At 54.2% G+C, this 26,668-nt stretch overlaps 10 protein-coding genes across 10 annotated transcripts; 4 read left to right on the forward strand and 6 right to left on the reverse strand.

The window, feature by feature from the left end:
• Window positions 1–1,699: 1,699 nt before the first annotated feature.
• Window positions 1,700–2,122, forward strand: J4E90_009574 (uncharacterized protein; the record flags this gene model as incomplete). Its single annotated transcript, XM_051439093.1, has 2 exons — window positions 1,700–2,042; window positions 2,115–2,122. The coding sequence occupies 2 exons, from the start codon at window positions 1,700–1,702 to the stop codon at window positions 2,120–2,122; spliced, it is 351 nt and encodes a 116-aa protein (XP_051287170.1).
• Window positions 2,123–2,515: 393 nt separating this feature from the next.
• Window positions 2,516–3,380, reverse strand: J4E90_009575 (uncharacterized protein; the record flags this gene model as incomplete). Its single annotated transcript, XM_051439094.1, has 2 exons — window positions 2,516–3,113; window positions 3,163–3,380. The coding sequence occupies 2 exons, from the start codon at window positions 3,378–3,380 to the stop codon at window positions 2,516–2,518; spliced, it is 816 nt and encodes a 271-aa protein (XP_051287171.1).
• A 1,566-nt stretch (window positions 3,381–4,946) lies between these two features.
• Window positions 4,947–6,397, reverse strand: J4E90_009576 (uncharacterized protein; the record flags this gene model as incomplete). Its single annotated transcript, XM_051439095.1, has 4 exons — window positions 4,947–5,344; window positions 5,418–5,888; window positions 5,940–6,194; window positions 6,247–6,397. The coding sequence occupies 4 exons, from the start codon at window positions 6,395–6,397 to the stop codon at window positions 4,947–4,949; spliced, it is 1,275 nt and encodes a 424-aa protein (XP_051287172.1).
• Window positions 6,398–9,687: 3,290 nt separating this feature from the next.
• J4E90_009577 (uncharacterized protein) lies at window positions 9,688–14,932 on the reverse strand (the record flags this gene model as incomplete). Its single annotated transcript, XM_051439096.1, has 2 exons — window positions 9,688–10,272; window positions 10,328–14,932. 2 exons carry the CDS (start codon window positions 14,930–14,932, stop codon window positions 9,688–9,690), a joined length of 5,190 nt encoding a protein of 1,729 aa, XP_051287173.1.
• Window positions 14,933–17,006: 2,074 nt separating this feature from the next.
• J4E90_009578 (uncharacterized protein) lies at window positions 17,007–18,819 on the reverse strand (the record flags this gene model as incomplete). Its single annotated transcript, XM_051439097.1, has 4 exons — window positions 17,007–17,645; window positions 17,695–18,548; window positions 18,598–18,610; window positions 18,658–18,819. 4 exons carry the CDS (start codon window positions 18,817–18,819, stop codon window positions 17,007–17,009), a joined length of 1,668 nt encoding a protein of 555 aa, XP_051287174.1.
• Window positions 18,820–19,487: 668 nt separating this feature from the next.
• Window positions 19,488–19,988, forward strand: J4E90_009579 (uncharacterized protein; the record flags this gene model as incomplete). The annotated part of the gene is made up of 1 exon (XM_051439098.1): window positions 19,488–19,988. One exon carries the CDS (start codon window positions 19,488–19,490, stop codon window positions 19,986–19,988), a length of 501 nt encoding a protein of 166 aa, XP_051287175.1.
• Window positions 19,989–20,637: 649 nt separating this feature from the next.
• J4E90_009580 (uncharacterized protein) lies at window positions 20,638–22,036 on the forward strand (the record flags this gene model as incomplete). The annotated part of the gene is made up of 2 exons (XM_051439099.1): window positions 20,638–20,806; window positions 21,084–22,036. The coding sequence occupies 2 exons, from the start codon at window positions 20,638–20,640 to the stop codon at window positions 22,034–22,036; spliced, it is 1,122 nt and encodes a 373-aa protein (XP_051287176.1).
• Window positions 22,037–22,438: 402 nt separating this feature from the next.
• J4E90_009581 (uncharacterized protein) lies at window positions 22,439–23,791 on the reverse strand (the record flags this gene model as incomplete). The annotated part of the gene is made up of 2 exons (XM_051439100.1): window positions 22,439–23,533; window positions 23,600–23,791. 2 exons carry the CDS (start codon window positions 23,789–23,791, stop codon window positions 22,439–22,441), a joined length of 1,287 nt encoding a protein of 428 aa, XP_051287177.1.
• A 388-nt stretch (window positions 23,792–24,179) lies between these two features.
• J4E90_009582 (uncharacterized protein) lies at window positions 24,180–24,421 on the forward strand (the record flags this gene model as incomplete). Its single annotated transcript, XM_051439101.1, has 2 exons — window positions 24,180–24,225; window positions 24,300–24,421. 2 exons carry the CDS (start codon window positions 24,180–24,182, stop codon window positions 24,419–24,421), a joined length of 168 nt encoding a protein of 55 aa, XP_051287178.1.
• A 181-nt stretch (window positions 24,422–24,602) lies between these two features.
• On the reverse strand, window positions 24,603–26,406 carry J4E90_009583 (uncharacterized protein; the record flags this gene model as incomplete). Its single annotated transcript, XM_051439102.1, has 2 exons — window positions 24,603–25,956; window positions 26,003–26,406. 2 exons carry the CDS (start codon window positions 26,404–26,406, stop codon window positions 24,603–24,605), a joined length of 1,758 nt encoding a protein of 585 aa, XP_051287179.1.
• Between the last annotated feature and the right edge of the window lie 262 nt (window positions 26,407–26,668).

The following is a 26,668-nucleotide window of genomic DNA, read 5'->3' on the forward strand; positions in this document are numbered from 1 at the left end:
GCAGAATAAAGCCCTCTCAGTATACCTGCTAAACAATTCAGCACCGAGATAAACATGCGGGTCTCACATTTGCTCTCCCTACCTCGAGAGTTGCGCGATTACATCTGGGAATATGTCCTCGGAAGCTACCTCATCTTCAACACTCAACCCGAAAGGCCGCTCGCTATGGCACATGACTCAGACCAATACATCAAACACCCTCTAGCTATCCTTTGCGTCTGTCGTTCGACATACGCGGAAGCGCGCCTCATTCCCTTCGCCATCAACAACTTCTGGTGCAGGCCTACATACCCGCCGATGCCCAGCGACGTAAACGATTGGTGGCGGAAGTTGATGCCTGCACAGTTCAACGCCATTCGTACCGTTTCAATGCATCTCGGAAGAGACATTACCGATACTGATATCCTGCAAGCGGAGGCTTTGGCGCCTTTGGTAGGCTTGAGGACGATTGTGTTTAGGTTTTGTGCGGGTTACACAGGGAGTTCGAGAGACAACACTGATGAGGGGTTCCACTCGATGAAAGATAAGCTGGTTGAGAGGCTTGAGAAAGTACTGTGCGCCGAGGGAGTGACGATCATCTTCCAGTCATGATAAGGCAAGTGGATGTAGTCGCCGCCGTGGAGTACATTCACCAGGAATAATGATGCTAACACAACATGTAGGCAACCAACCATCTCTTATCTTCTTTCTTATTACCTCATGGATGAGGAGTGTTCAAATACACCCTTCGTATTCCCGGTGCTCTCCCCGCAGAGATCCCCTCCTTCAGGGTCATTTTCGACGGGTTCAACAGTTTCTCCATCCCCGCAATTGCCAAGATCGCTAGACTTTGACAGCTACGAAGTGGGACGCGCCAGGGCGGCTTCTATTGCATCCGGGGCCGGTCCTCGTATCCATGCGGTCTAGTCAGCTAGCAGTGATGTTGCGGTCTACTTGCTACGACGCCGATAGCCGAGCCCACAGTCTAGTATACGATAGTCAAGACCGTTTGAGCAATCTTTGGCGAACATGCGGGCTTCTGCGACGCGGTTGCATTGTGTCAGTTGCATGTGATGTCGAATACGTAGCTCGGTGCCTCTTCCGTTCAACTTACACCTGCCTCTTTGGCACCTGAAATGATGCACGTTGCCGTACCCAGGTAGGTGGGTACGATCGGATGACCCCGTACCTGTTCTATGGCACAACTCTTGGAAATCATCACCGCAACAGGCCAAGCTTTGCGTAGTAGAAGGTGCGGGCCGCATATGGCAGCGGCTACGGAAGGCAGTCCGGATCGCTGCCCACCAATAGGATGGTCAAACGCACTTTAGCTTGGTGTGGCTGAACTCAATATCTCGCTGTACGAGAATGATTACTTTGATCTTGATCTACACCTTCTGTGGCGGGCTAGGTTTGTAAATGTCTGCATGTGGGCTATGAGGAACGGCGCAGTGATGTTTCGTGCGTTCGCCTAATCGAGCAAGATTACGACGGGTAGGTTTCGCAATGCATACCTTTTGGGACCTCTAGGCGTGACATGCAGTCGATCTCTCATTCTGGTAAGTTCATGGTGTATGGGATGGTGTATCTGGGTGAGCAGTCGTGAATGCGGTCGCAGTATAAGTATCCTTCTGTCCACTCCAATTTCTCATTGTCGCAACAAACAACTCTTATCCAAGAACCTTCACTCACTCTCTTCGATCTCCAAACCATCACAAACATGCGCTTCAACTCCATCGTCGCCGCCGGTGTCATGTTTTCGGGAGCTGTCGTCTCCGCCGCCGAATGCAGCTGCTACGGTCTCTGCACCCCCGGTCAAGCCGGATCTCGCAACTCGCTCTACGCTGCTCGTCAACACGTCTGCGGCGACGGACTATACAAGAACGATGGCGGATACAAGGTTCCGGGTGGAGGTTACCTCTCTTGGCCTGGAGGCTTTGACCAACAGAGATGCTGGGACGCGTTTGAGAACATTCTTAACCAGTGCCGTCCCGAGGGCGCAGGCCTTGGTAACCATTGTGGGTCGTACAACTGGTACGGAAAACTCTACAAGGTGGCAGGATGTAAGTTAGATCTCCCTTCCTGATGCGTTTTACATCGTAAAGTGCTTTACTAATGTATGTCTTGCGATACAGGCGCTTAGTACGACCAAGAAGCGACAGGATATACCTTGCTGCAATACACATCCACTGAATTCGTGGTGAACTGGTAAATACATTATTCAGAGGAACCAGAAACGTATACGATTGTTGTGTCACGTAGGTGGAATTCTTCTCAGAAACAATTCAGCTGAAATGAAACCCCGCTATTCAACAACTTGCACTGCTCATATAGTCAATGTGTGTGCAGTTTTAACGTGCATTGTTTCCAATTATATGGAAGCTGTCATCTCGTCTCCAGAGTGCAAAAGAAATGTGCCGTTATGTGTAATCAAGGAAGGTTGGCAGGATGTTCTCATGTCCTGCTCAGCCACATGTCAAAACCAAAAAAAGTCAAGATGCTCCGCAAGTCATCTTCGTCAGCCAGTCCTTTTCTCTCAGTATGAAAGTGGCCAAGAGACGAAGTCTGCCTCCCGGTATCGGTGCTCATACACAATCTTCACATCCGCAGACACCACCTCCTTTAGATAGCGCTTCAAAACCGTCTTCACGTCTTCGAACCGACGCTCAGCATTTGGGTGCTCCGTGTTCAAGTAGAAAGTGACCTCTTCTAGACGAGAGAAGGCTTTCAAGCCCTCCAGTCTTCTAATATCGAAGTTCCCAATGACTGGTAGCTCTTTCCTGGCTCGGATCGTGATAGGGAAGGAAATATAGCGGATGCACTCCCACTGCGGACCCAAAAAGAGGGGTTTGCAAGCGTTTAGCGAAGAGATGGTATAGTACCAGTACTCATTGGTTGAGAAGGGAAGCAACGCTGTCTCGTTGTAGACTTGACGGCAGGTATGCTGGAAAAGAAACGGTGAATACACAGAAGATGCTCCTTCGTGAGTGCCGTTCTTGATGGAAATCATAGCCCTTTCCACAGATCCAGCTCGCATGAAGATGCGTAGACCATTGTTGACGTAGGCAAAGATCTTATTGCGCACTTCGGCCGGGAGACGGAGTACAGGCGAGCTAACGCTGTTCCGGTGTGTACTTGAAGACGTCAGTAAGTAGCGAGACTCCCCAATGCAATGTAACTTACGTGGCTATAAAATCCGGTGTACGTGGTGTAGCATCCAGCATACCGTTGTCGTAGAGACGTAGCTTGCCCCGGTAGATGGCTTCTGCTATCTTGATTTGGTCGAATTCAGACATGCGCTCCACCTTCGGTACCACCACGAGCTTCGCATATATCTTCCGGAATCTTCGGACATCGCCTTGCTTGGATAGCCGAAGTCTGATTGGGCAGATGCTCGCCATGGTTGATGTATTTACACGAGAGGTGTGACGCTTTGTAGAGCTTGGATAGATATGCGCCATTGCCGTGGGAGGCGGGCTAGGGTGTTATTACAATGTAGTTGAGAGTAATAAGCAGAAATAGTGTTGGAGGGTTCTTCTCTATCTCGTGGTGACGACCAATACGCTAGTACTGTACCCAGGTGAGAGACTGTCTCTGCCTAGTCGGTGAGTGAGCGGGTCTGCATGAGGCTAGCGCAATGGACCCTGGATGTCTCTTTGTCACCTTGTCCCCTCTATCTTTCTTCTCATTTCCTATCGATCGACCGACTTGCTCCGACAAAGATGGCGAGGCCAAAGCCAAGGGTCGTCGACAACATGACTCAGGTCCCGAAGCCGACGAGAAAGGTTTGGCCGGACAGGGCGATTTCAACGTTCGAAGTAAACGAGATGTGAGTAGCCGCTGCACCTCATGCAAGGAAAACACTGAACACTCTGGAGCCTACGTCAATATTGGATCTTCCGACTTGCTAGTGTTATCATGGTTTAATCTGCAGAGCTAACGAAATCAGATCCAAACGCAACTCTATCGAGTCTCCTCTCCTGCGACTTCCAGCTGAGCTACGGAATCAGATATATGGGTATGAAAGTTCCGGCGCATGCTTCCACAAAGTGGTACTGACATCCCTTGCTAGATACGTTCTAGGCGGCGAGATTTACAAAATCTCAAGCTCTTGTGTTGACAATCGCCGTTACGCAGTTGGCAACGCCCCTCGCCTTCATTTCGTCTGCCGTCAGATCTACAATGAAACCTCGACGCTTCCGTTCTCACTCAACACCTTTTCCGCCGCGAATCCGTTTAACCTGTCAGATTTCGCAAGATCACTATCGTCTTTTCAGCGCAACGCTATCAAGACAATCCGGTTCGAACTCATGGGAAGCATTAGGGCTTCTTACACGCTGTGGAAGGCGAGGTACAATGGCTCGATCTGGGCCACCATGCTGAAGGGGTTGCAAACGGTGCTTATTCAGAGGAATTGCCGAGCACGATACGTCACTGCAGGGCAGCAAGAAGAGGAGATGCGAGAGCTGAAGAGAGTGATAACGTCCTGGAGAGCGGATATAACTGTGCGAGAAAGCGGGTATTACTGTTATCGCATGAAGGATGGGCAACAATGTGGCCCTCTATCCGAATGCCGAATGCTGAGCTTAGCAAACGGAGGCTGAAGTGCGAGTCGTACACATGCTGTTGAATTCTGACGACTAGACAGTTCTTATTGCAATGTATACTTCTGCCTTGAGATAATCTTTGTACAAGGCAACACGAAATGTGGCCAGCCCTGGTGACAGTCGCGCAAACACATAATCACGATGTGAAATGAATCCGCAGCTGATTCAAAATGACGACGAAGAGTCAGCGCATCAAGAGCGCTTTGCCTGTGTGAGATACCTCGGTCAGTCCATATTCACATGCGCGTATATATGAAACGTGGAACACTCGTCACATGTGCTAGTGAGGTATATAGCATGAATATTAAATCTTTGTAAAGTCGTAACCAACCAATAAAGAAGAAACGTGTAGAACCCCTCTCAACTCCGCCGCGCCCGCCACCACTTGACGAAGTCGCGTCGTAGTGTCGTCTTTAGATGCTCGTTGAAGCCATAGGTGATGGCGTTTGCGAACCCAATATATTGCGTTGAGCATTGCAGAATACTCAACGCATAGCTGGGATGGCCTGCAGCTTCCACCAAGCGGTTGAGAATACCAGGTAACCAGAGGATGATGTACAGAATGGGGTATGCGTTGAGGAGCAACATCCTCTTGATTTCTCGCTCGACCTTCTTTGTGCTGGTGGCGCCCTGCTGATTACTTCCCGATTCGTGGGGTGCGCCCGACTCGTAAGCCCCGGACATTGGCGCGGGATGGTTGCTGATCATGCCGATGCTGCGCTTCTTATCTGCGGGCGCAGTCATTTCTGAGGGGAAGGCTGGTAACCATTAGTATTGGCACGTTGTAGATAGCCGAGATGCTCGTGCGCATCTGAATGGGGAAGGACATACCTGATGCGGATTGGAAGTAAGGGCTTTTGGGTGACATGGGAGGGGACAGTGTGGTGGCGCTTTTGCGGCTGTTTGTCTCTAGGTCGCTGGCTGTGAAGATGATGTCTTCCTTTCCTAGGTTGGTGTCGCTCATGCCATCGGAGTGTTTTACCTCGTAGGCGTACTCCACGTTGATCTCGTGCAGCTCTGTCTGCGATTCGCTCCTCAGCTCGTGGGCGTCGTCTCGGCGGAATTCGCGGCGCTTGGCAGCGCTGGCTTGATTGTATGACCCTCCTTGGCTCATGGAGTGCAGTTGCGAAAAGTGCCGACGCATGTAGATCCAGATGTAGATGTAGATTCCAATCGTTCCGAAGATGATGCTGAACCTCCAGCCATGGCCCAGGGCATAGCGCAGGTCAGTTCGCGTGCCCGATATCCAGCACCAGTTTCCGCTGACGGGGCTTAACTCGTTCAATCCTGCAGCTGTACTCGCTGTTCATTCAGGTCAGCCTTGCGTTGATGGATGTGCATCTATGAGCTTACCTGTGATGGTAGGAATGACCCAGACGGAGCCGCAAATAAGCATCTTGCTCATGAGCGAGGCATTGGGCATGTACGTTTTACGGGTAATCGTAGTAAGCGTTATTATGGCGATGGCCAGGATAGAGAAGTCAGCGGCCTGAACAGACCACTGACCTACCCAGCCGTTGAGATTACATGCCGCACCCGGTGCGATGGAACCTTCATTGGCAATTGCATAGATCCCAGATATCGAATTGTTCAGCGAATTGATGAATTCTGGTATGCGTGGTCAGTCTAGAGATCTCATCTGGTCGTCAAGAGCTCTTACCAGCCAAAGCAAGGTTCAATACAAGTGCGTGACGGAACGACCGTTGCGAATCAGCGTACACAACGTACGATATGAGAACGCACCCTGTGGCAATGAAAGACAGCAGACTGCCCACAAGCGTCGGGATAGCAATGGTGAGATTGAAAGGCATGCTGAGCGGTTGCTGGGATGCAAGGCTGACCAGCGGGACGGCGCGATTATATGTCTGGGTTTCACGATGAGGCCGGCGAACGTACTTGGCTTGAGGTAACTATAGCACATAAAGCTATAGTACATAGGAGACGTACCACGCGCCAGGAACGCTCCAAATCCTAGGCCGATTCCTGCAGCCCAAGCATTGCTGCTAATCGACACACGGGCGCGTGACTACGGTTGATTTCTTTAGCCAGGGATTCAAAGGGCTGTTCTGAGCTAGAGGTTGGTGCCTGTAGCAGCTGTGGTTCAAGGTTTATGGCTGGTTCATGGTCTGAGTCCCGCCTCCCGCGATTTTGGCCTGCGACCCCAGGACGAGTCGATTGTAGGCGTTTCAAGCTCCGAAGAGCTCTAGAATATACAAGTGCCTGACTACGCAAGCGTCTGCAGGTGGTGTACCAAGCTTCCAGAAGCCATGACCGATCGTGTGCATAGGTGCCATGCATCGCGGCCTTGCGTGCCCGTTAGCATTTCCGGAATGCTGTCCTCTGAATGGTGATTTACGATGGCAAAGAATTGTAAGCCTTGCGCTCGGCCTGCGAGTGGACGATCGCGAGGTTAGGACCGATAGTGCGTGGTCGATGACAGCATGAGCTGGGGTTTAGGTTTGCGCAAGCTCGCTACTCTTGCCGAGGTGAAGACTGACCAGTCACCATTGGCTTGGTACCGTACCCAGCACGTCAACTGCCTTTCTGCCATCCTCTCATCTGGGAAGGAGCAATAAACACCACGCCACACCCGCATCCAGGAGACGTACTGCAGTGCAGAGATGCACCAGATCCTCTAGCCTTGGGCGTCGCATACGAAGCGCGAAATCCACCCTTAATACGTTGTCTACTTTTACAAATGCGCTACATGCTCCCCTAGCGGTGCTGGTAGCCGCGCGAATCGCATGCCAGTGTTTCTCGTCGCCATAGATGAACCTGTGGACCGTCCCGCGTGCTAATCGTAGTGCCGGACATCTCTCTTCATTTTGAACTGACCCTACTTACGCGATGTTACAGAGTTGGAGGTTCATGTAGATCCTGCTTTCGTTCGTTCGTTCAGCGTTCACTGCGAGGTCCGCGCTCGTCTGGTGGAGAGAACTCCGATAGCGATGGCCGGGCATCTGGGGGATCTTCCCGCACCCGTCGGAGTCCAGGATCGTAGAAATGTCCTAGGTTCAGCGGCGTCGTTGGAATTACTGAAATCGCAATATCGATGCACCAGCAGCTCACTACGCACCCGCCAACCCGGATGGTGTCAAGTTGTGGGGACGATGAGGTACTGCAGAAGAACGGCTCAGCCTCGCCGAGAGTGAAACGCAGCTTGGCAGTACAGAGATTCGGGACTCTACACAGTCGCTATTTCCGTGGACCTCGATGAACTTGCGCATGGAAGGTTCCTTGTTATTGCGATGAACAGGTTTGCCAGGCGTACGAAACTCTACCTCGTGAGTTGCCGTCGTGCATATTGGGAGGCATGAGGGATGGCGGCCCAAGCACGTTAGGTGGCAGCTGTCCTGTAATTTTGACACTCTAATGCAGACAAATTAAGCTTCATACCTCGATGCTGGCGTCGAGATCTGCGTCAAGATCAGCAAAGCCTCCAGGGCTGCAAGGCGTGCCACAACGTTCTTCCAATTCTCCTAAACTTGACTCTTGTTGTTGAAGCGCTGACAAGAAGTCAAGGCGCATCGAAACTCGAGACAGCACCAGGCACCCGCAAAAAGGAGTGCACTCAAGGAACGGAACGATTTAAGGTTTGCCGCATTTACCCAGGTTTGCCCAGTCGGAACCCCGTCCCCAGCTCGGCCGGGTGCATGGCCAATGCTGCAACCCCGAGGAGAAGTAGGGAGCTTGAGCGCTGGCTCAGGGTCTGCTAGCCACGAGTCCAGAACCACTCCGGACGAAAACAATGCCAATGCGAGTCATGCGCTCCCAAGGCTGTTGAATTTCGCATGCGCAAATCGAAGCTGATGAGGGAGGCAAAGGAGATGAGCGTCCGCACGAATTCCTAACACCTAGAAGCCGGCAGCCGTGGTATCTCTGGTTTCACACTTATAGTATAGCTACTTTCGGTACCACTAAACATACCAATTAATTGTCAACTCGAGATGCAGTAGAAGACACCGCGCGGAGCTGATGGTATTACGATCGAACACCCAATCGGCTTGGATGCCACACCAAACCTTAGCGCATCACGATCAAAGACCTAATAAACCCTCGCACTATACCGAGGCTCAGGACGTCATAAGGCAAAGTCCCAACAAATCTCACCAAGCTACGCCTTCAGCCCAGGACGTCATGAACAGAGGCCTAACAACTTCACATGCCTCACCGAGGCTCAGGATGTCCACGATCAGAGACCAAGTGGACACTATGGGCACATATGGAGAACTTGCTGAATACATATGCCACGCCGAGCCTTGGCGCATCGTGATCAAAGACGCAACACGTTTGCGAGCTACACCTCAGCTCAGGACGTCTTGATCGCGACATCGCTCTCAGTGCGGCATATGAGACTGTCGAGCAAGACCATAAGTGACCTATTGGCTCTCGACGTCATGAGCAAAGGGCTCAACTATCTCACTGTCTACTGAAGAGCTAAAGGTTCAATAGTCTCACTTTAACCACAGCATGATAGAGGCGAGGTTGAAGTTTCAAGAAACCATAATTAGAACTGACTAACTAACAACAATTATCATACAACAATCATCCCCCCGATGGCCACCAACAACAGAAACGCCAATGCTTGCTAGGAACAATCGCAGATTTTGAGGTGTGCAACAAAGGAAAACCCGGCTGGTCTAGCCAAAGATGCATGCGTCCTCTCGTGGCCTTTGAGAGTCGCGGCATGTGTGTGTCGGAAAACAACAAAACAAGAACGCTGATTTTTCAACGAGCAAAAACAAGGAATTCATGCCATCATCGGACCAGATACCCAGGTGAAGTTGCAATCATCCAAACCGTCAGTGGAAAGCGCATAGGCTCTCGTGCTCGGTATTCCCCCTCTTCCTCTTCCTTCGGCAACAAAAAGGTATGACCTTCAGACCCCCCGATCTTCCAATCTCTTGTGTTGTCGAAATCCAATGGTGGAGGGGGAAGCAAAGCAGAAAGGTCTGCAGACTCACATGGCGATAGACGATGACAGCGACGACCCAGGTAGGAGGTCGTGGTATCATATGCAAAAACAGACAAACAATCTCGAACCAAGTGTGAATAGACATTACTTCGTCTCAACTCAACCCCATAGACATCGTCAATATGTCTATTTCTTGCCAAGCAGGCCACCGACCATGCTCATAGGACCAGAAGCACCCTTCTTCTTGTCCTTCTTGTCGCCGCCGCCGAGCATGTCGCCCAGGCCGCCGAGACCAAGACCGCCGAGTAGCTTGTTGATACCAAGGCCACCCAGGAGGCCATTGACAAGACCACCGAGACCAAGACCGTTGAGGAGCTTGCCAACGAGGTTGAGAACACCCGTCAACAGCAGACCAACAGCAGCAATGATCTGGAAGAGGGGCTCGGTGAGCAGGGACCAAAGAGGGTTGAGCTTCTTCTTGGCGTGGGGCATGTCGGAGATCTTCTTCTTCGCGTTGTCGATGGTGGTGACGACGGAGGTAGTGAGCTCCTTGAGGTTGTCGGCGAGCTTGTACTCCTCGGGAGAGGCTTCGCCGGTTTGCTGACGGCCCTTGGCTTGGGCGGCGATGCGGCCGTCGGGGTCGAGACCGCGGAGCGACCCGTTGCAGTCGTTGAGGATGCGAGAGCCTTCCTCGATGAGGGGCTTGACGTTGTTGACAAGCTCCTCTTCGTCGAGCTCGTCGCGGGGTGTGCGGTCGGCTTGCTCGATGTGCTGGGCGGTTATTAGTACATGTTCGTGATGTTGATGAGTTTGGGGTTAAACATACCTCGGTGATCTGCTTCATGACGGGCTGGACACGCTGAAGGGTGTCTTCGCAGATGGCAGACATCTTCTTGGCGAGCTCAGAGTCCTCGCGACGCTGCCTCTCCTCGTCGGTCTCGTCCTCATCGGGTTCCTCTTGGATGTTCTCCAGAAGAGTGACCTCACCGACCTTGTTGCCGTCGTTGTCGACAACATAGCCGTTGTCATCAATCTCGAGACCAGCGCAGTGACCAAGGTCACCAGCAGTAAGACGGCCAACAACATCGCCGTTCTCGTCGCGGACCTCACCCTCCTTGTTGACATGCATGCCAGCCATGGGGTTGACGCGGCGCTCCTTCTCCTCAGGCTCCCAGCGCTCGGCCTTACCGATGACGTTGCCGTTCTTGTCGTTGATGTCGCCATCTTCATCGACCTTGTGGCCGACAAGCTTCTTGACATCACCCTCAGTGACGCGACCGACGATGTCGCCAGAGGGTGTCTGGACGGTACCGTCCTTGGCAACAGTAGCCTCATCGAAGCCAGCGAAGGGACCCTCGGGTCCTGGGTTCTGACCGTGGGAAAGTTCACCGCGTCCAATGACGTTGCCTTCGTTGTCCCAGATCTGGCCCTTGCCATCGACCTTCTTGCCGGCAAGGGTAGTTGGGTCACCCTCAACAACATGTCCGAGAACGGTGCCGCTGGAGTCGACAATGTTTCCAGCCTTGTTGACAGTGCAGCCAGCAAGGGCGGAGAGGTCGACCTCCTCCGCTTCCTCCTCAGACCATGGCTCAGCATGGCCCTTGACATTGCCGTACTTGTCGATGATGTCACCGTCTTCATCAACAGTGTGACCAACAAGCCTCTTGGGGTCGCCTTCGGTGAGCTGACCAACACGGTTGCCATCGTTATCGTCGACAAATCCGTCCTTGACAACGCGAAGTCCTTCGAAGCCAGCGAATGGGCCCTCCTTGCGCTCGGGGCGCTCGTTGGGAGGAATGATGTCACAGCGACCGACAACCTTGCCGGTATCACCGTGGATGAGACCATCGCCGTCGGACTTGCGTCCGGCAAGTTCGCCAAGGTTGCCCTCTACGAGCTTACCGACGGGAATGCCTTCGCCGTTGACGAGGTAGCCCTGCTTGTTCAGGGTGAGACCGTCGAGAATGGAAAGGTCGGCGGGCTCCTCCTCCTCTTCCTCCTCAAGAGGCTCAGCGTGGCCCTTGACGTTGCCGTACTTGTCAAGAATGTCACCATCCTCGTCCACAGCCATGCCAACAAGACGCTTGGGGTTGCCCTCAACAATCCTGCCGACAGTGTTCTCATCCTCATCAGCGACCATGCCGCCTTGGATGACGCGGAGTCCCTCAAGACCAGCAAAGATGCCTTCAGGCTTGCTCTCACGCTCGTTCTCGGGGATGAGCTCGCAACGACCGATCTGCTTGCCAGTGTCGTTGAAGATGAGACCCTCTTCGTTAATCTTGCGGCCTGCAAGCTCCTTGGGGTTGCCCTCGACGAGGCGTGCAATAGGCACACCCTCGTCTCCGATGACGTTGCCCTGCTTGTTGACAGTCTTGCCAGCAAGGATAGACAAGTCCTCAGGCTGCTCCTCTTCAGGAGCCTCCTCCTCGGGCTCTTCGTAGCGTTCAGCGTGGCCGACAACTGATCCCTTCTTGTCAAGGATATCACCGTCCTCATCCACGGAACGGCCAACGAGCTTCTTAGCATCGCCCTCGGTGACCTGGCCAACGCGGTTGCCCTTGTCATCCTCGACGAAGCCATCCTTGACAACGACGAGGCCGTCAAGACCGGCGAAAGGAGCTTCCTCCTCGCCTTCTTCTTGAGGGATGGTCTGGGCGCGGCCAATGACGTTGCCCTTGTTGTCCCAGAACTGACCCTCGGCGTCGCAGGAAGTGCCAGACTTGGAAAGCTTCTTCGCGTCACCTTCGGTAAGCTCGCCAACGACGTTGCCGTTGGAGTCGATGAGCTTGCCAGACTTGTTGACGGTGAGACCATCAAGGATGGAAAGAGGAGGACGGCCGTCATCCTGAGCTTCCTCAGCAGCGTCCTCAGCATCCTCAGCAGCATCCTGAGCGTCCTCGGCGGCGTCTTGAGCATCTTCGGCGGCATCCTCAGCCTCGCCAACCTTCTGCTCGACCATCTTGGGGAGGGCCTTGACCTTTCCGATGACGTTACCGTCCTTGTCAAGGACCTCACCCTTCTCGTTGATCTTCTTGCCGGCGCACTCGGAAGCCTCGCCCTCGGTAAGCTCACCGATAGGCTCGCCCTCCTCGTCGAGAACCTGGCCCTTCTTGTTGACCTTCAGGCCCTCAAGTTCGTTGATGTCTGGGGTGACCTCAACTTCCTTGACCTCGGGTTCTTCCGGCAACTCGGAGGCCTCAACCATCTTGGGCAGAGCCTTGACCTTGCCGAGCACATTGCCGTCCTTGTCGACGACCTCGCCCTTGTCGTTGATCTTCTTGCCGGCGCATTTGGCAGGGTCACCCTCGGTGAGCTCACCAATGGGCTCGCCTTCCTCGTCGAGAACTTGGCCCTTCTTGTTGACCTTGAAGCCCTCAAGCTCATCGATCTCGGGGGTGATCTCCTTCATCTCAGGCTCACCCTCCTCCTCGTCTTGCTCCTCCTCGTCTTGCTCCTCCTCGTCTTGCTCCTCCTCGCCCTCGAGAGGCTCACCAAGCTGCTCCTTGAGCTCCTTGATGGCAGTGAAGGCGGCCTCCCCAGGGACAACATCGACCTTGCCGATGACATTGCCATCCTTGTCGAGAACCTCGCCCTGGTCGTTGATCTTCTTGCCAGCGCAGTCGCTGAGCTCACCTTCCTTGAGCTCACCAATCTCCTCGCCTTCAGAATCAAGGACCTTGCCCTTCTTGTTGACCTTGAGGCCGTCCAAGATTCTGGTGTCGAGAGCGCCGGAGGCAGACTCCTTGAGCTTGTCGGCAGCACCCTCAGCAAGTTCGACCGTGCCGAGAACGTTTCCGTCCTTGTCAACAACCTCGCCCTTGTCGTTGACGGTGAGGCCCTTGACGTCGTCGATGTTCTCGAGATCGCCGTCAGCAACGTTGCCAACAACGTCGCCATCGTCGTTGAGGATCTCTCCCTGGGAGTTGATCTCCATGCCCTCGAGGGCCTCGACGCCGGGAAGCTCGTCCTCGACGTCAGTAGCCTTCTCCTCAGCGCCGTCCTTGACATCTTCGGCAGTGGACTTGGCACCGTCGACGGCATCCGTGACACCCTCGGTGGCGTCACCATCTTCTTCGTCCTCATCTTCGTCGTCTTGCTGGTAAGCAGGAAGGTCGGCGGCTTCAGGTGAAAGCTCTGCCTTGGCAATGACGTTACCATCATCGTCGAGGATCTCGCCGTTCTCGTTGAACTCCTTGCCCTGGATAGCGGATGGGTCGCCATCGACAAGGTGACCAACAAAGTCGCCGTCCTCGTTGAGGATTTGACCAGATCGGTCGGCGGTGAGGCCCTTCAAGATGCTGATGTTGGGCATCTTGTCACCGGCCTCCTCAGCCTCGTTGGCCTGCTCCTCAACCATCTCAGGTGTAAGTTCGCAGCGGCCAACGAGATCACCATCGTCGTCGAGAATCTCGCCGTTGTCGCCGATGGGGTAGCCTGCGAGGTCCTCGGCATCACCTTCTACAAGGCGGCCGACGTTCCTGCCATCCTTGTTCTTGATCATGCCCTCTTCGTCAACTTCGAGGCCCTTGAGCATGCTCAGGTCGGGGGTAGCATCTTCGGCGGCGTCCTTGGCGTCGTCGGTGGCATCCTGAGCCTTGCTCTGGGCGTCCTCAGTGGCGTCTCCTGCAGTGCCTTGAGCATCTTCAGTCGCGTCCTCGGCGGTGTCTTGCGCATCTTCCGCTGCGTCTTCAGCAGTGTCCTTTGCGTCGCCAACCTTGGACTCAGCGGTGTCCTTAGCCGACTCGGCAGTGTCCTGAGCGCCCTCAGCAGTGTCCTCCGCAGTTTCCTGCGCATCTTCTGCTGTGTCTTGGGCAGCCTCCTGAACATCGCTACCAGCATCCTGAGCAGCTCCTTGCGGGTCCTGCTTGGCCTTGCCAGCGAGGTTGGATGCGCGGCCGGCTAGACCGCGAGCACCGCTCAATGCGCCTCCGCCAGCTTGCTTGCCGGTGTTAGCGGCCTGCTCGGTGGTCTCTGTCGCATCGTCCTCTGTGTTGTCGGCAGTGTCCTCTGCGGTGTCTTCCGCATCGTCTCCTGCCTTGTGTGTGGCGTCGTCGCCAGTCTCCTCGGCCTCCTCGTCGGCGTCGTTGTCGTCGTCAATAGGCTTGGGGTCGGCCTGCTCTAGTTCGTCACCAGCTTGTGATACCTTGCCGGTGGTGTCTTCAGCAGCCTCTTCCGCCTTGCCCTTGGCATCTTGGGCAGTCTCCTCGCCCTTTTGCTTGGTGTCTTCGGCGGTGTCTTGTGCCTGGTTCTTGGTGTCCTCGGCCTTCTCCTCTCCTTGCTTCTTCACGTCCTCAGCTTGTTCAGGCACATCGGGGGTGGGGGCGTCCTCCGACTTGGGCTTGTTCAGCTTGGGGGCAGATGATTGTGGCTTTCGTCCGAGCTTGGTAGGGGTGCGGGGGGTGTCACCCTTTCCAGCTGCTGGGGAAGGCATGTTGTTGAATAGAACGCTCGAGACGTTGTAGGAGTTGTCGTGTCCGTGATTCACTGTGTAGGATGAGGTGCTGTAGGAAGTAGCTCGATGATGGCCGCTTCCTGATACGTTGCTTGATATAGACTGAGAGCGTGTAGACCGGGGGGAATGTCTATTAGGGGTTGGGGGGAAAGAGTAGTACGAGTAGTTGTGGGAGGAAAAGTGTTCGTCTGTCATATATCAATTGACGAATGGTTCGTCTTTGTAGGGATCAGAAAGTGCGGAAGGATCACAGAGAAGCAGGCATTTATGATAACTACTCCTCAATTGAGCATGCTGGAACGGATGACGTCGAATGCTGGTTTCCAGGAGCAAGAGCTTGCGCCTCAGTTGTGGAGAGGCAGAGTAAACCTGCTTTGGCGCCATAGTGTGTGCAACGAACAGGAGGAGTATTGCGTCACACTACTCACAAGCTCCAGCCTCGAGCGGGGCGTCAGCGCATCCTGGTGGCATGGCCTCCACTCAGCGTGGTGAGACAAGCGGGTAGCTGCTGCAGCAGGGGTGGGAACGGCCTGTGGCTGGAAATGGGATGGCCTAACATCGTCGATGAACCGCGGAGAGCGGGCTGCTGCCAGGGTTGGAGTTGAATTGCAGCCGGAAGTGGAGCTGAAACGCTCTAGCGAAAAGGCTGCCTACGGTACTCTTTGCACTGGACGAGGTTAGTTTGCAGGAAGGATACCAATGGCATGCAGGAAGTGAGGTTGGGGAGACATGTGTCATCTCAGGCAAGCCAATACCGGGCTGTCGATACGCCTTCGCAGGCATGAGTGCAGTGCGAAACGAGCTGGTGGAGCAAAAGCACACAGAGCCCAGGCCCGATCGACGGCACTGTGGCTGGCCTTGTCGAGCATCGGGTACGGAATCCCTGGCGGCAGTGTTTCCCTCCTATCATTAGGGCGCATGCAGCAGGATGGAAGAGCAAGTCGTGCCGTGTGTGCAAGCAGGTTGCAGCGACGCGTATGATGTTGTCGGGCGCCTGACGTCATGGTGTCGGGAGCTCCCCTGCTCAAACGTCGCTTAGCGGGGTCGTAGCTTCCTTTTGGCGGCCGATCGCTGCATGCTACCAGTCTTCGGTACCACCATCGTGAGCACCACCAGCCATCACCGCGACATGCAAGACGGCATGGGAGATGAGGGACCCTGCGGCGGGCGGAGATCAGGAAAGACGGAACTCGGAAGAGTGATGCCGAATAACTTCATGTCCGAAGAGGCCTGCGCTGTGGTCATGGTGAAGTTGGACTGTGCCGCGATGAACGGCGGGGCTCCAGCGCAACGGTCGGGACGTTGGCCGCATCCCAACTGCGAGTGACACCACGCACCGCTAAGAGGCTGCAGCAAACCCAATCGTTCTATTCCCGTGGTACCTAACCTCCGGGCAATTCATTGACCCTGACTTGCAGCTGTCTACTGTAGTCCGGAGTATGCACAACGTGGTTTCGATCACGACAAGCCGTCTCGATCGAGACATGTCCGTCGTACCCATAATTATCCTCGCGCCACAACTGCACAAGCAATTCTGCGCAGACGCACGATCGATCACTTCATCTCAGGTACCCCTATCCTGCCCGCTGCCGAGTCATGCCCAAATAACAGGTTGTCAAACAAAGACACATTTCCCAACCTCCAAAACAAAGATGGAAATCTGGGTCCGTGACGACGCGTATGATGTCAGTCGCCGCCGTTCGTAAGAATGATGGCGGCACGGAACGGGGTCCGCACGCTTGGAAAATTATTGTCCGCCACCGAGTCAAGCCATTACCTGCTTTCTGGTTCCTGGATTCTGCGTTTTCGATAGACGGACGTTGATCGCGCGATGATCGTGCAATGACACGCGCGAATAATGCCACATGCATGCTATCTTTAGGAATGCTATTCGTTCTACGACTTCAGGTCTACCGATGGTTCTAGGCAAATCGACAAGAGAGGATATCATGACCACGCGAAATCAAGCCACAGGTAGAAGGCACCAGGTGTCTGTTGGGGTCATGCAGGAACAGCAGCAGCCCGCTTCGTAGCTCGCATCGCAACCAGCCGCTCACACCGCGGGGGCAGGCTCCCGACGCCCGTCAGGCGCAATCCCATCTTCGACATCTTCCCCCGACTTGCTCAACCACTTCTTCCTCTTCTGCTTAGCGGCCTCCCGTTCTTTGGGTGTCAGGTCGCCGTTCTCACCGCGGTCTCGACTGAGCCTCTTCCATATTCGCCGTCCAAGACTAGTCTGTTTCTTCTCTGCCTCTTTCCGCTCTGCTTCCTGCGCAAGTAACTGCCGCTCTCGTTGCGCGCTTTCGCTTTTATCCTTTTGCTCTTCCACCTTCCGTTCGTATTCTTCCGGGTGCACGACCTTTGTCTCTGCCTCCTTGACGTGCTCAACTCCATGCTTGAACTTCTTGCGTGTCTTAACGTAAGCTTCAAGGCCGACGAGGACAGCATATGACCGGGAGATGGAGACACGCGACATGTCCACTCCATTCTCCTTCATGGAATGTACGAACGCACGGAAGTTCTTCGTCGGCGGGCGGTAGTGGCCGGACAGGGGTGAGAGGCGCCGAAGCTGACCATCCTTGACTCTGATCAGACCTGCGGCAGATATGCGCGCACCGTGGAGGAACGAGCTGTGCTGAAAAGCACCCGATTGCTTGATCCCGACGTACAGGCGGAAGGATGTGTCGGCTACCTGTGCTTGCTTAGTACATCTGGCCGACGGAGGAGAGTGCACAACTTACGAATATCCATGAGTTCGGCTTCACTGAACTACGGAGAAGGTGGTTCAGAATAGTCGCGGCTGACACATGTTTGAGTTTCGAAACGCCCTTAGCTTTGTCGAGGTCCTCATTGACGTAGTGTTCTGCCTCCTCTGCCTCCGCATCGCTCTCAGATATAGACGAGCTTGAGCTCACCGAGATCATTGAAGTTCGCCGCAGGGTCTTGCTTTGTCCAGAGTGCAGCTTTGCTTTGGGACCGTAGGCTGGAGTGTCATCGTCGACCGGTACAATACCGTTGACACTATCTTTGTAATCCGTGGTCGTGTTTAGGCGCTCTCCGTTCTTTGCCCAGCATAGACGACCTTCGTCGTCGATGGTGACTAGGTAGTTCTGACGCTCCTCCCGCGACAGGTAGCGCACCCTCTCTGTGTCGAGCCTCTCTCTAGAGACGGTCGGATGCTCAAAGTGCCTACCCTCGCCATGGTCGAGCCAGTAGAAGAAGTTCTCGTGAGTGTCTGCCTTCTTCCACTGCTCGTGATAGGCTCTCAGGTTACTGCCGTATCGATGCTTCTGGTCCACCATCTCCAGGAAGTACTGGAGGTCCATCATCTTGGCAGTCTTCTCGCGCTCCGCCTTGGACTCGTTCTGCTTCCGCCGCTGTTCCGTGTGGTTCTCGGGCGCATCCTCGTCGTCCGTCTCTGAAGCATCGTGGGGGTCGTCGGCGCCCGCTCGTCGCGCAATCTCGCCGACTCGCTTCCACTTCTCGCGCGCTGCTATGGAGTTCGCTCGTTCACGTGCTTCGGGAGTAGTGAGGTTGTCGCGCAGAGCCGCGTCTTCCGAGCGCGGCTTGGGCTTCGTCGCATTGCGCCATTTCGCTTGAGAGGTTTAGCTTAGGCGCAGTAGAGATTGTGGTGGACTGCTAACCGTCGCGTATCGCCTGGTACCATTAGCCACACCTCTCTATATAGTGCGAACGTCTCCCACCTCTGCCCAACGTGCGCTAGCATCCAGGCCCATGCCTTGGAGCTGCCTGCGCTCCCGGTAGCCGCGATAGTTGCGCTGGATCATCTGCGCGGCTTGCGCTTGCTCTTGATCGTTTGTCCCCATGTGCGACTGGCGAGCCGCAACATCTTGGGCGCTGACCATTCTGGCTCCGTAGACATATATGTGGCGCAGGACATTGAATCAGGCAGAGGGTGGTGGGTAGGTGAGGCTTGACAGCTGGATTTCGGTGGGGCTAGTGAGGAGACATCCCTGCTGTTCGGCTTTTCGGCAGTGGCCGCGTCATCGCGCATTGCGAGGTAAGGAAACCACCATCTTTTACCAACGGCTATAGCAACTGAAAGTATCGCTTGCCGTCATCTGCGGGCATTTCATTGTCACCACGTCGTAACAAGTTTCCCGTGACTTCAACGCTCTCGCGCGACACGCCCGGTTGAGTGAAGCATGGGTTATTTACAATCCCTCGTATTGCTCCACAGCATGGCGGGCACTGATTTGTATCGACTAAAGACATGAACACAGCTTCGAATACGTCGAGAGATCTTGTCTGACCTCTAGGACTCTCAACTCAATTTCCTTATTCCCAAGCTCGATTTACGGTACCAACTCCTAACTCGACAAATCGATAAGTCGTGTCAACCAGGTAGGTTAGCTCATCTGCGCAACAGCTGGGATATCACTTCCGATCCATGGAGGGCTGCGAAGGGCCTCTTCCGTCATCATGTTGATCCCAGCCCCTATTAACTTCCAACGTCGACCCTTCGAACTTTGGACTCCCATCACATTCATCTCTCACGAATTAGTTAATCAGCATGACTGAAACATCAGCCTTGAAGCGCGCAGCTTCCGAAGAGCCCGACGTATCGAGCGAGCCATCTAATGGCGTGAAGAAAGCCAAGAAAGTAGGCACTACGGACCCAACAACATCGACAGCGGAGCTAGAGAGTATTGGAGCTACGGAAGCAGCCCCAGCTCGCGATGAACCAAATGACGATGTTGCATTGCAGCAGAAAGATGCGACATCCAAAGACCTCAATGACAAGAGCGGCACCGAAGTGCAGCAACCCAAGACAATCGCTCCAGTGCCCGAACCCACCAAAGCAGAAGACGATAACGAGGACGAGGGCGAGGACGACGAGAGCGAAATCGAGAAATCAGTTTCGCCGGACGGTAGCGATGAGGACTACGATTCCGAAGAAGACGGCGATGGCGAACCCTACGGTTACGGTCTTGAACGCGATCCCGACCAAGGCGGGTTGGCGATGCCACCCGGCCTTGACGAGGAATATGATGAGTTGGCGAATGATTATTGAAGTTCGAAGGAAGATGATGAGTTTGATGAGTACATGGAAAAGCGTGACAAGGAAGCCATTTGAGGATATGGCTTTAACAAGCGACTCGGACGACAGCGAGGAAACAGCTGACCGGAAACGGGAGGATCTGGCAGGACTGGAGATTAACTTGGATGCTTTTGATGTCTTCATGTGTACTTGAGGCCCGCGTGCTTTCACAAGGCGTAACCTTAGCTATCTGCATGTATCAAGATCTTGACATCTTATCCTCAGCCACATATTGCTGCTCTTGATTACTTAAAGTCTATGTATGTTCTTATCCTTTCCCTCTCAAATTTTCTCTGTGTACTTAATGTGATGTTATAGTTTACCTGCGTTGTCGCAGCACATTCAGTGCATGTTTCAAAGAGGCAGTTACGACGCGGAGAATTGTTCCGCAACACATCATGAACACATTGATGCCTTCGTCCCCATCGGGAAAGAGCCGCTGTCAGAGTCGTCCGATCTCATTGTTTGTACCTGCACTTTCCTTCCACACGCGATCCCGCGACGTCATCGTCACAGATAAAGCACGCAAACACAAACAACCACCTCACCTTCTTCTCCACAGCTCCAAGCCACCGCTTCTTCTACTCAAGCATTACCTACAGCCCTACCTCTATCAGTCACCATGAGCGACATTCTCAGCGAAAAGGTGTCCTCTGACGCGAGCAGCGATGCTACCACCCTTTCGCAGCGATTCCAAGACCAATTGGAAGCCATCCTCAAGAAGCTGCGAAAAGACCCGAGCACCATCACAGCCGAGGAAGCCCGTATTCTATCTGAGAACGTCGCTACACGTGACGACAGAGCGGTCCGCATTATCTCCGCCGTCGAATCCCTAGCTATTGCTAACAAGGTGTGGATTAGAAGGGATCCAGTCAAGCTCAGGCTTCTCATCGTTCCCTGCTGATGGCCGCCAAGGACCTGCATATCGCTGTAGATGGCAGCCCTGACGAGGCAACCACCGAGGTCCTTCGTGTTGCCCAGAGCATCGTTAGCAGTACGTGCCTACTCCTACATGCCATCCCGCTTGATCCTTCGCTCCACATCGAGACAAATACTGACGATATATAGAACTGCAAAAGGCCGTCGGCCATACCGATGCCTCTCACCCTGAAGTCGAAGCCGAGCTCCAGGAGGAAATCGCTAAGATCGAACCCAAGATTGCGCAAGGCACTGTCACCAAGGCTGAAGCCGATCATCTCCATTCTCTCGAGGCTCGCGCCCATGGTCATACTGAGAAGGGTGGCATTGCCGCAGTCGCACAGTCTGTTGCAGCCAGACGCGAGCGTCAACTATCACTGAGCAGCAGCACTGGATCTATCTTGAGTCCTGTCAACGGAAGATCTCGTGCCAACAGTAGGAACTTCACCTCACCTCAGCAACGATCTCGTCAAGAGAAGGAAGATGACTCCCACAATGCGGAGATGACTATGGGGCCTAAGATCGAGGCGGACACTGCCGCCGCATCGGGGATGAATAATCCACAGTCTCTCGACGCTCGTGCTAACCGCGGCACTGAGGAACATGTATGCTTGGGGCTCTGTGAGTCCCACGCCAACAACGGAAGTGCTCGCGCCTGCGATGAGCGTCCCCGCGCCAGTAGCGAGGGTATCTACTCCCGTGACACACTGTCTGGCTCCAAACATCACGGCGATCTACACGACGGTAATTTTGCTGTCTCGCCCAAGCGAGAGAACGGCTTCTCTACTCAACCAAATCCCAAAACAGTCCAGTCGCAAGAGATGCCGACCAACGGCCACACCGAGAAGAGCGCACTCAGCCCCACTGCGCAGTCCTTCGTCTCCCGTAGGCAAGAGTCTCTCAGCGATGTTTCCAACTCCTCCGCGACTAAGCACCGCAAAGAGCAGTCACAGCCCGACAAGGACCTTAACAAGGTTGATGAGGAGCTTGAGGATAACGAGCACGAAACCCACGTGAAGAGGCTCGTGCAGGACGGTCATGTTCGAGTGGACGAGAACGGAAAGTTGCTGGCTGAGCCGAGCTATGACGCGGACAACCGATGAGGTAGTGAGGCATCGGGGTGACATGATGCGAGTGTCCGTGAATGTCGGGGATGTATCTAAGATGGTAGAGGAGTAGGTGATATTCGAGATTCACCATAACCGGACATGGGCAGATGGCATCAAAGTCATAGACCTATACATAGATGATCCGTCCGCTGGACACCCTAATGAGCCACACTTTACCCTCTCAATATACAGAGCAACGTCGCACTACATTCTAAATTGGACACCTCCCCCGAACATCATGTCCCAACACTTGACCACCTCGTGTGAACCCGGTAGAAGTAAGGTCTATGGTATCAATTCCTACATGCCTACTCAAAAAGCCTTCCCCATTCCAACCCAACCCAGGCCGCTAAATGCATGACAAGGTCCCCTCCAGTGCACTCTTCATCCCTTCCCTCACTTGATCTCCGTCTTCGCCATCATATCCGCCAAATCATCAACCTTCTTATCCTTCTCCTGACCCACATTACTCTCCTCAGCTTCATTATCCGCCGCAACCTGCCTCGCAGCCTTCTCCTCAACCTCAACACCCTCTTCGTCATCATCAGCATCCCCACGCTTCTCCTCGGCATCACTCTCCTCCTCATCTTCGTCGTCGTCATCCAACTCGTCTAGTTCGTCGAGACCCCAGTACTCGTCGTCGTCCGCATTCTCACCACTCTCTTCTTTCCGCGCATCGAGCACGTCGCGCAGTTTCTCGATACTGGGATCCTCCTCGTCGAACTTGTTGCCGTTGATCTCGACGCGACGCAGCGCAGGGAGTGCGGTGTGGGAAGCGGAAGCGAGGCCAGCGAGACCCTTGGCGTTGATGTCGTTGAACTGGAGGCGCAGGACCTCAACCTTCTTGTTGTTGCCCTTCTCTAGTGCAGCAGCGAGAGCGACGCCGCCCCGGCCGCTGAGCAGACAGTCGCCTACGCCGAGTTCGCGGAGCTCAGTCCAGTTGCCGACGGCGCTGCTGAGGGCCTTTGCGCCCATGGCTGTGAAGGTGTTGTCCTGGAGGTCGAGGGTATCTAGTTTGGACAGGTGGGCGAGGCCGTTGGTAATGAGGTGCGAGATACCCTCTTGACGGATACCGTTCTGCGTCATCTTGATGGTCTTGACGCCCGTGTTGGCCGCGTAGGCTTTTGCCCATGCGCCCATGCTGCCGTTCTCCAGGCGGTTGCGACCGCAGATTACGAGTTCGAGGTCGGGGACTTCTTTGCCGTCTTTGCGCGCAGCGGCCTTTTTGGCGGCGAGTGCGGTGAGCGCATCTGCGACGAGGACACCGGCGGCGGGTCCCAGGCCGTTGTTGTTGAGGTATAGGTACCGGAGTGGGGTGTGTTGCGACAGGAAGTCTACGAGCGGGGCAACCGTGTTGAGGCCGAACGCGTTGTCTGAGAGGTCGACGGTGTGGAGATTTGGTAGTGTGAGGAGCGAAGTGAGGAGGTGGGATAGCGCGGGCGGGATCTCAGACAGGAGACGCGAGGTGAAGATGTCGGCGAGGTTTGCGACCTGGAATTTGTGTCAGTCAGTCCGCCTTTGGCATCCCAGCGCCGATGAGCGGGGCTGTAAACATACCTGGAGGTTCTTCTTGCTCTCCAAGACCTTTGCAAGCGCCTCGCTGGCTCCAATACCCAGAGTGTTGCCCAAGAACTTGATCTCCTCTACATCGTCGTTGCTCTTGAGATCCTGGATGTGCGGCTCAATATCCTCGGCGGTGGTGAGTTTGAGGCCCTTGCCCTCGATAGAAAAGATCTTTGCGCCAGCCATGTTTTCGCACGCCCCGTTGCAAGTTACAGTGAGGATATAGTAGCGGAATGCAGCACAACAGGGGGGCGGGTTTGTTGTTTATACTTTATAGTGTGAGTCGTGGGGCGCAAAACGTAGTGGGGTTGATTGAGATTCATTGTCTAGAACCCCCTGTCGCCTGCAGGGTTGGTTTTAGCCGAACCGTGCAAGCCTCGTGTGGCGTATGGAGCGCCGCGGGAGTCCGATGACATGTCCTGGGAACTTTTGCGATTGCTAAGCATCTTCAATTCACCTCCACCACACACCCACACTCACAATGTCCTCAGGTATGCTTGCGGTTTGATGATGGCATGTATGCGACGCAGAGTAGCTAATTGATGGCGTTCTAGCACCGCCAACCGCTGCCAACATGGGCTCAGACCTCAAGGACACCGCCGCGCCAGCCAAAGTTAAGCGTGAGTTTCTACCCAACTTCTTGGTACCTACTGTTCTAGTACTGACTCCTGAATAGCATGCTGCGTCTGCACAGACCAAAAGGCTAAACGCGACGAATGCATGCTCTTCTCGACATCGAACGACCCCCAGAAAGAGTGCTTCACCCTCGTCGACGACTACAAGAAGTGCATGGCTGGATACGGCTTCAAGATATAGCGCAATGAGGGACGGAAATGTATACGACATGTACAACACGAGCATATGGGTGGCGTTGCGCACGATACGCGTTTTTAGATTCGATGTACAATACTATACATGAGGAACCAAAATCTTCCCTCCATGATCTACCTGGGTATCTTGAAGAAGTGCTGAAGTGCACCAACGAACATCCAATCTTTTACTGCGTCTTGCTCTTTTCTGCGCCAAACAGCTCACTCTTGATAACAAGTCGCCACAAGCACCACAGGTAGCAAATACCAAAGCCACCCGTCCCAACAATCGCATTCGCGACAACCCATAGGTCCGGTTTGTCGGCTGGGGGAGGGTAAAAGGCCTCCACAACGTGCCATCCAATCATGGCCAGGTAGATGTTGAGGTGGAGGATCTTGCTGAAGATATTCAGTCCACCTCGGCTGCCTTCATGGTAGGCAGAGAAAGAAACTGGGGGAAGACCAAGAAGATAGGCCCACAAGAGGGATATGACAAAGTATGGAACCCGTAGCTCGTCTCTCTTGAGTAGAGGGAACATTGTCCAAACGCCAAGCATGTTCGCAAGACCAACCCACGCGCGAGTGGAGGGCAGCAAACCATCTTTTCCACTGAGAAGCAGCGTCATTGGCAACAGCGGAAGCAAGACATTCTTCTCGTGCACCTGGTATGAGCAGAGAAAGAAGCCCCAAGAGACCGCCGCGAACGCGAGTGGAAGAAGCTGCTTCTTAGGTTTAACAAAGATGATCAGACATGGCGGCAGAATCGCAGCGGTCGTAGCGAGCAGCGCGAGACGCTGAAGTAGCTCGATCGGATAGCGATGAAGCTTGTGGAAAGTATGGATAGTGCACCAGATGTTGGCAACCTTGTCCTCGAACAACCCACGAGAGAAGGGAAAGATGCGGTGGATCGCCTGTCCCATCTCCAGAACGTATGGGTAGTACCAGGCATTCATATTCCACGGCGACATGAACCATCTCAAGGTCAGCAGTGGGGGCATCTCCAAAGGATCGTAATTGAATCGGGTATATCTGTCGTATGCGACGCCCATCAAGAACGGCAGAAACAACACGGCAAATGCGGCCACGGTAGTCAGCGCAATCGCAAAGAACCGCACAATGTTGATCCTGGGGAAGAGACAGATGCCCAGCAGGTATGCGAATACTGCAGGCGCATAGAACAATGCCATCTGTTTGAATCCAAGCGCACCGACGAAGAAGACACATCCCCACAGCGGTCTTCCAGCGATCACGCTTGAGAGCGTTGCGACTGCAAAACCAAGCATAACGGTGTTGTATTGGAAGTGTCCGTGGTCAATCAAGATCGTCCCCGGTTGCATCAGGATAGCAACCAGCGCAATTGACGACTCCCATATATTGACGCCCTCCAGTCGGGAGTATCGGCGGAGGAAGATGATCGTCGCGGGAACGTAGATGAGGTATTCGGATACGAAGACGGTGGCTCGCATGTATATCTTGAGGGAAGGGTCATCGAGCGCCCGCGACTCGTCCAGGGCGAACCATGTGGGATTGATAGCAGAACCACTGCAACGATTAGTACTTGTATTTGATATCCAATGCTCCAACATACATGACACCCAGTATCCAGCTATGATAAGCAGTCAGAGGTGGGTAGTCCAGTCCCCACCACTGCAAGTCATAAAAGTACCATTTCGACACGGGCAGGTGTTTGGTGATTTCCATCCAATGCCGCTGAGCCTCAAAGTCACCGTGCATTGGTGGTGACTGGAATCCAGAATAGCCCCACAGACTGACAGTCCATCTGAACAGGCCAACTGCCATCAAAATGAGGGGTATCGTGACCCATTGCGAGACGGTGCCTTTGGCTGGCCAGAGAAACGCGACGAGAGGAAACGCGGGCTTCCGTGCGTTGGTCGAGTGGTCGAGATCCAGTGTACCGTGTGCAACCTGGGCGAGAGAGCCCTCTCCAATATTTCGCCGCCGTCGCGGCTTGTGGGCTGCTGGAGATGCCATGTTGGAGCTGCCCGGGTGAGCTTGGTGAGGGCCCGGACGGCATCGAGGACTCGTGGCGGAGATTCTACGCTTTACCGCTTCTGCGCTAGCTTGTGCCCTGCATTCGAGCCCTTGAAGAGTTCGATACCCAGATCTCTTCGGACGAAGAAGAGTCAGCGCTCTTGGTCCAGGCTATTGCCTAGACTAGCTGCTCTGTAGCTTTGGTTCGTGATGGAGCCTTAACGTATATAGCACGTTTGTAGGTAACTGATGCTTTCAAAAT

Source organism: Alternaria incomplexa (assembly GCF_024043165.1).
Source record: "Alternaria incomplexa strain BMP 0042 chromosome Unknown scaffold_16, whole genome shotgun sequence".
Lineage (NCBI taxonomy): Eukaryota > Fungi > Ascomycota > Dothideomycetes > Pleosporales > Pleosporaceae > Alternaria > Alternaria incomplexa.